The following is a 7561-nucleotide window of genomic DNA, read 5'->3' as shown; positions in this document are numbered from 1 at the left end:
CAGAGTCTGCACTCAGACCAGTACATTTAGTTAAGAAATAGCACTAGGACTAGCACTGGACAACATCTAGGTCTTACTGAAGTGGTCCAACCAAGAATGGTTTCAAGAACAAGGCTGTCAGGAAAGCTCCCATTATTCATCTATGGAGTACCCCTCTGTGATATATATGCAATCGTGTCATTTCCCTTTCATGTGCATGTATATCCCCCTGTGCTTTTATTCTGTGGTGATAACCTGGACACCGTTTCCATGGCGGCAAAAAAATTATTATTCGACAGTCATCGAATCATCAGTGCACCTCATAAATAAGTCAGCATACGGCAGCGTTAAAGGTTTTGTTTGTTCTTTTTTTATTTAAAATAGTGTGTTTCAAGAACAGAGAGACAAAGTGATGAACGCCAGCCGAACATTCGGAGACACTGCAGGCATTCTTACAGTACATGGCACAGAAATGCAGAGAACACATTGCGAAGTGGTGGAGACAAAGCCCACGGCTTTCCTTTCACAAACGCGCCATCCCGAAAACTGTTAAAGCCAAGGCTGCCTGGTGAGGTTTTTGGAGTGAGACGCCCTTAATGTTCATCCTGACGCGGTGCAGTCATTCAGGCATTCCGAAAAAGACGGAAATGATGTCAGCCGTCTCAGGATCAGACGCCAGGCTGGACGACTTCATCCTTCAAAATTCTGTTTATGCCGAAAAACGTTAGGTCTCGTGCCCTTAACAAATTAAAACAAATGAAATTATTAAATAAAATGGCTTATGACATTAAGTAAATTTTTAAAACAATGTACAGTACGCAGATAACTTAAATATTCCTGTAAATGGAAAGCGTAGTACACACTTAAATTAAACTAGATGGATAATGCGAAAATGTTTAAGAATTTACTGAACACAAGCAACCGGCTCACTCTTAAAAAGCCACAGTTAAACCAATGCTTCCACTGTGCGATGCACTAGCCAATACTGCAACAATTGAGATATCTGCCTTGACTAATACTGGAGGTCGCTTTATATGTTTTCCCCTCATTATTACCCCACTCTGTGGGTGAATTCACATATATCCACAGAATTACTGTTCATTTCCCCTCAGTGAGATAAACACTAGTCTATTCTCATTGCCAGCCTGACAACAATCGCACAGCCCACATAAAAAGCATAATAAAGTCCTTGTTCTGTGAGCTACTTTACAGACAAAAAATTCATTATAAATTTGAAAATGTACTTATAACTAAAAGGAAGGCTATAGCTGTTAAAACCAAGTGCACTCCAATTAATCACTGAAGCTCTGGTTAAACATTAAGACTTTGCATAATGCACCTTTAAACAAACTGCACTTCAGTCATCTGTAAGCCACAGGAATAATGCTGCAGTAAATTTCAGAATATATTCTAAATAACTCAGAGGCACCCTGAAAGTACACCATGTCACTTTCAGACATTTACTTGACAACGTAATCAAACGGAATGAAAACAAACCTGTTTTCAATTTAGATTCCTGAGGTTTTGTCTGAATCTAAATGTATCAAAACCAAGTTGATTTATATACAATGTCATGTTATTCCTTACAAAAATACATCTATCCATTATTAAATGGTTCTTTTATTTTTAAAAGTGTTTCTGACAAATTAGCATGAAGCACAAACTACAAATGTTTAGTACTAAAATTAGACTTTCAGAGGGCTAATATTGCATTTGAGCTATGGCAGCCGACATATTCATTAATCTGAAAGACAACATTCTGCGTTGATCATTCTGAAAGTCAGATGATATTACCTATGTATACCAAAGTGGCAGTGCTTTCTCAAATAAATTAAATTCACAATTGAAAACATTTAATAAACAATGATAGGGCACAGAATTGTGGGCCTTACCCATTTTGATAAACAACACTGATCAGAATATTCGTTGTTGCTTATAAAAAGAATTGCTAAGATTAGATTTTTTTCCCCTTTCAGCATATATTTTCTGAGGTTCACTGTCAGGATGACAAGAAAAATTTGAAGAAAAAAAAAAACAACTGTTGGCACAACTGAACAATATGAATGCATATCTTTCACAAGCAACTAGTGGTACTCAAAGAAATTAGAAGTTTATATATGGTAGAGCCACACCCAATCAACGCAACATAAATAAGACATTTTAAGTAATTATCACAGACCACGTTTATATGCACATCATACTCCATATAATTATCCATTTTCTGGTTTTGGTCATATTCCAATTATGCAGTCTACATGCATCGTGTGAGGAATAGCCCAATTTAATTCCTGTATAGATAGTTGGCTGCATATTTAATGTACATCTTTCCGGCAGTGTTAAAGGCGTTTTAATTCTTACATGTGAATGAAGTGTTTAACATCTCCTGGGTGTGAACTGCTGGTATCGTTTTGTTGCCTTTAAATTAGGGCTGTCAATGTTAACACGTTAGCTTACGCAAAAAATTATTAATGATGAACATGTTAAACTTATGTAATTAGGTGCATTTTATTATTTTGGCTGTGGCATCTACAATCCTATCTTCAGGTACTGTAGTTAATAATTGTAATAGCCTTAATGTGAGATTAATTTATGACAGCCATACTTAAAATACACTGCTCTCAGGGTCTTCCACCTGAGTCTACATTGTTCTGTGGTACGACTGAACTCTCCTTCTGCCTGCTGCATCCTCAAACAAATGGCTATTTCGATGTGTTCTGCATCCCAGCATTGCACATTGTCCAATTCTGTAAATGCAGAAAGTAGGGTCTCCTCGTCAGTCCAGAAGTGAGGGCTTTGCCCTTGCTGTGACTAACAGTAAACTAGCTGGCCGACTTCAACAACCAAGACACCCTGCGATATGTACATGCACAGACTGTGCTTGAGGGCTGTAAACAGAATAAGGCCTTTGCATTCCTTCCATTTGCAACCTATGTTATTTGGATTTTGCATATTTGGTATAAGGTCTTACTCGGGTTTTGCCTTCAGGAATAACACGTTCACATGTTCTGAATCGTAACCGGAATACTAGTTTTCTGAGTAAGTTCAGAATAAAAATGTGCAAGTAAACTTGGTCACTGTTCATTTGCAATGCTGAAATTGTAATTTTCCTCTAGCCCTACCACATTCGCTGTCAGTGAACCATTTGCTTTTTCTGCTTGTAAAATTCCTCATCATTTGCAATCTCTTGCTTCCTGGGACTGCATGTCCCAGTGTTACTAAAACAGACAGACTGATCTGTTCACCTACTGTAGCCAAACCAGAAGACAGTAGAGCTCCATACGCTGGAAATAAATGGAGATGATTTGTTCCACTTTGAAAAAGGATACGTCACAGTGTCATAACCCTATATGAATAATCTAGGTACTGCATATTCCTGAGGAGCCTGCAAGGATTGGGTGAGCTTATTGAAGAAGACGCCTGTAAGGAAGGTCCTGTAAACACTGAAACTATGTTAGCGATAAAAACAAAGTTAAGAAGCTAGAGAAGAAACAATTTTCTGCAAAGCTGCTTCCTGCAACTCAGAAACTTTATTACTAGTGATAATGTTTTGGTGCTGAAAGAAAGCAATGTTGCAGAAAATCTTTTCCTCTTTTGGTTCTCAGCTTTCATGTTCCATTTGTTAGCACCAGCAAAGACGTTTCTCAGGTGTGCAGATAGTTTTTATAGTTTCAAAGTGGTAAGTTAGAAAAACTTTGATTCCTTTTTATTTCTTCCATGTTTAAATAATAAAACTCTGATCCTGGCAAGCCTTCTGGTAACCAGTTAACGCAAACACAAAAAAGTTACGCGATCATGAATTGGCACTGTTGGTATGACACGCAGACGTAAATAACCTCTTAAACACAGCATACCTCTTAAAATGACAACAGGACAGGACAATTATAAAAGTCAGAAATTAACAAATTAGTAATTAATATCTGGAGTGCAAAAAAAGTGTTAACACACTGGCAACACTTGTTTTCCTTTCCAAGATGAGGAAGTGACAAGCACTTGAAGTTAGGATGAACTAGGGGTTGGCGGTGGGGGGGGGGGGCATTGGCAGGGGCAGTAGGCTAGGAGGGCCAGGGGTGCTGAAGCAAAAGGACCCACACTTGTTCTGGTGATCTCATCTCATTGAGCTTGCCTGCAGGATAACCTGTAGGGTGATTGTTAAAAGCTGGTTTAAGTAAAAACGTGCTTCCTCTCCTAGCTTCCTCTCGTACCGTCGCAGTCCTCCAGCCTCCCGGCAGAGCTACAGCAGAGGCCTGTTCAGCAAGTGAGATGGGCTCCCCCTCTGCGTCAGGGCACTGAGGTTCGACCGATCGCCATCCCAGGTAGAGTTGAGGATGCCCGCCGCACCCTCGCTCGAGGCCGACGCCCCGCTGTCTTGCGTCTTGTAGTAGATGATGTAGAACAGGGGCAGGATGATGCCCACCAAAAGCATGACGACCACAGCGTTCCACCACTGGATGCCCCAATCCGCCCCATAGCTGCTGGGCCGCCCGCCCCCGCCCCCCCGCTGGGGGCCCTCCTGGCCTTCCGACAAAATCTCGTCCTGGGCGTCTGTGCTCTGGATCAGCATCTCGATGTCCTGGTCCACCTCTTTGAGGAAGTCCGTGTACTCCTGGAGGCGGGGCTTGATGGAGCCATTTGGGGTCAGAGGGTGCGAGAATGAAGGCGAAGCTCCAGGGGGCGGGCCCGGTTCCGCTGGTTCGGTGGCACCGCCCACCTCAGTCAAGAAGCTGTGTTTTTTTACAGGGATTTTTATGGACTTGAGAGCGTACAGGTCCTGCTCCTGGATCAGGTTGTTAACCCGCTTGATGTCAGCCACCTGCATTGGGAGAGAGAAACTGGTCTTTGTTTTGTATAAACATCAGCACATTAAAACTTGCGCAATGTTTTACAATTTCAGAAGTGGAAAGTGAAAGTCCATAGGGATCCAACAGCCCGTTCCCACTTCTGTGATGTTCATACAAATTTGCCATGATCAAAGCTTGTTTAATTCTACGCCTGATGTGTTTGTATTACTGTTTTCTCTCTCACTCTCTCTCTCTCTCTTCCACTCTCTCCCACTCGCTCCACAGCATGATGATCCCAGACATGTAGTGTAAACTGTGAATGCCAGACACAAATGTATGCATGAGGAAGCACACCATGTTGACACTTATCCTAAGTAAGCAGTAACAACTTGGCGTATTTGCACAGTAATTCATACTGCATGCCCCCGTGGTTGTTTTAACTTTTTGACTGTATGACCTGCGTTAAGGGTGGACGGATCAATTGGATTCACCTTGCAGCCATACTGAAGCGCCAACTTGTTCAAATTGTCTCCGTGAGCCACATCCCGCTCCAGCAGCAACAGGTCCCCGGTCCTCTCGCGCTCCTGCGAGCCCGACTCCCGAGTTCGAGGCCTCAGTTCCGTCATGCTGAACTCTTCCTCGGAAGACCCCCCAGAATCCTCGTGGCCGCCCCTGAACAGGTACACCTGACCATCCGCGCTCGCGTGCACGTCAACGGGAGCCTGAAAGGCTCTCGGCACCGGCTCCCCGCGCCGCATCGCGGTGACTGCACGAGCAGAAAAACCGACAAGATGCATTAACTGTCAATCAATCATAATCTGTCGCAAGGAACAGACACTACAAAAACTACAAGCAGCAGCTGAGACAAAACTTAAGAAAAATCGGACAAGTCGTCTGACGTTAGAGCGTATCTGAACGGTTCACCAGAATACCAGAATCTACTAACTTTAGGATTGTATAGGCTAAGCAGATAGGTTTCACGTTACAGCACTTTATAGACCTTAGTTAAACATGCATACTTAAATTTAATAGCTCCAATGGCCACGCATGTCTGATGCCCTTATCGTGAACACTGAAAAATAAAGAACTTATAGGAACAGGACCGGCGTCGTGGCAAACTGAAACTGTAAGTTAAACATTACATGGACCTTATCCACCGGCGAATTTATCACTGCACCTCATCTAGGCCTACAGTTTACAATTGTCCAGGCAGCGAACAGCAGATGGAATGAATGCTCTTGTAAAATTAGCAACATAATAACTGTACATTGATATAGTTAGTTTCCACCACAGGCAGGTTAAACAGATCAGTCAGTTCGCTAAACTTGTCAAAATTATCGATAAACCAGACTTTCATTCACTTAACGTCAGCTAGATTCTTCGTCAATGATCTTTTCTGCAGACATCTTTTTTGTTATAGGTATGATATGATCGTGTAAATATTATACTGCATAATGACCGTGAAAAACACCACTGTAATTGTAACAAAGGATTTCAGTATAGCTAGAATAGTCTGATGTCGCTAACATCAGGTACAGTTTCACAGAGAAATTGCATTTTACTTCAGCTGGACATCAATCTGGCAACAATCTAATTAAGACAAAAACAACAGCTAACTCCAACATAGTTAGTCAACAACTAGCACACAAAAACGAAGAGTCGAGAAGTTAACTGCTGACCGGTCAAATGTAGCAGTTAACTAAACTACCTTTACAATACATCGGCTAAGGTTTACCAGCTAGCTAGCAAGCTTTTGCTCACACGAGCAAGTTCATGTATGCGATTTACGTGCGTGCGTGAAGAATTTGAGAACATGCTTGCATGTCATAAGTACAATTCGCAAAGAAATATGTAAATTTTACTGTAGTAATCGAAAAACTGTACTTACCAAGCTATTTAGAAAGTAGACCGTTTGCGAACCGACTCGCTACCTTGATAGCTAACCTCATAACTAGTTCCGAAAAATCCCAGCAGTTCCCAATTTCAGCGGTTTGTGCAACCTACAACCTTGATAGTCGCTCCTGAGAAATGGGAGGGTGAGCGATAAGTAGGCCAATCACATCAAAGGTAAATTCTGTCAGTGACCAATGATACATGTGTTTGCTTTCTCTTTCAAGGTAGGTAGGCAGTGCAGAGGGATGGGACTACTGTACGTGTTCAGGCAGTACATCACTGTATCCGATCATGTAAATGGGCAACTATAAATATTTGTCCTGAATTGCGAGGACACATTTCATTTAAGGTTGCTGTTGCAGTCATCTCAGGTGATATACATTTGTATTTTTGCGCACATACCAATTTTATACAACGACTGGCTTTTAGTAGCTACATTAGGAAATGTAACATTCAATTCAGTAAACCTGTATAAATTTAAATCTACAATACATAAAGCATTCCTCCTCCTGGCATATAGCCGATTAAACCCGAGGGTACAGTTTTAATAATAAACAACTGAATAATGCTAATTTCTTTTTCCATATTGGAATCCAAAAACAAACTGTGCGACATGACTCCTACAAGGCTAATCTTTTTCCGAAGTGTTTCAGGTATCACTACAAAAAGTAAAAATACAATAAATAAATAAATAAATAATATATACCTATCATTGTTGCCTGTGCCTTCTGCATGGTATAACTGTTTCAAACTGACAGCTCTTTGCCTGACTGGTACTTTTCCAGAGGAGCGCTTTTGGTCCTCCATTATATCTCTGTGTGCCATCAAATGATGGCATTTCTATTCTGGTGAATGCAGTAGGACTGGTTTCTTTTCAAGGGAAAGAACAGCTCACCATAACCTGGACTGTT

The 7561-nt window shown here is 41.4% G+C and overlaps 1 protein-coding gene across 2 annotated transcripts; it reads right to left on the bottom strand.

Moving 5' to 3' along the window:
* Positions 1 to 326: 326 nt before the first annotated feature.
* On the bottom strand, positions 327 to 6800 carry lysmd4 (LysM, putative peptidoglycan-binding, domain containing 4). 2 transcript variants are annotated; one of them, XM_064312591.1, is made up of 4 exons: positions 6646 to 6800; positions 5249 to 5523; positions 4182 to 4789; positions 327 to 717 (listed from the first exon to the last, which is right to left on the bottom strand). In XM_064312591.1, the coding sequence occupies exons 2-3, from the start codon at positions 5513 to 5515 to the stop codon at positions 4211 to 4213; spliced, it is 846 nt and encodes a 281-aa protein (XP_064168661.1). In that variant the 5' UTR covers positions 5516 to 5523; positions 6646 to 6800; the 3' UTR covers positions 327 to 717; positions 4182 to 4210. The 2 variants fall into 2 exon arrangements, with proteins under 2 accessions (XP_064168661.1, XP_064168660.1); XM_064312590.1 differs by lacking the exon at positions 327 to 717 and having other exon boundaries at positions 3633 to 4789.
* Positions 6801 to 7561: the final 761 nt, after the last annotated feature.

Source organism: Anguilla rostrata, chromosome 16, assembly GCF_018555375.3.
Source record: "Anguilla rostrata isolate EN2019 chromosome 16, ASM1855537v3, whole genome shotgun sequence".
Taxonomy (NCBI): Eukaryota; Metazoa; Chordata; class Actinopteri; order Anguilliformes; family Anguillidae; genus Anguilla; species Anguilla rostrata.
Note: the sequence above shows the minus strand (reverse complement) of the source record. Positions and strands in the feature narration are given on the sequence as shown.

What these genes read in the sequence shown, in the direction of transcription:
- lysmd4 (XM_064312591.1), bottom strand. Translation starts at nt 5,515, where the DNA reads ATGCGGCGCGGGGAGCCGGTGCCGAGAGCCTTTCAGGCTCCCGTTGAC. An exon ending in CGCTTCAGTATGGCTGCAAG is followed by an intron (nt 4,790 to 5,248) that starts GTGAATCCAATT and finishes CTCCCAATGCAG; the next exon opens with GTGGCTGACATCAAGCGGGT.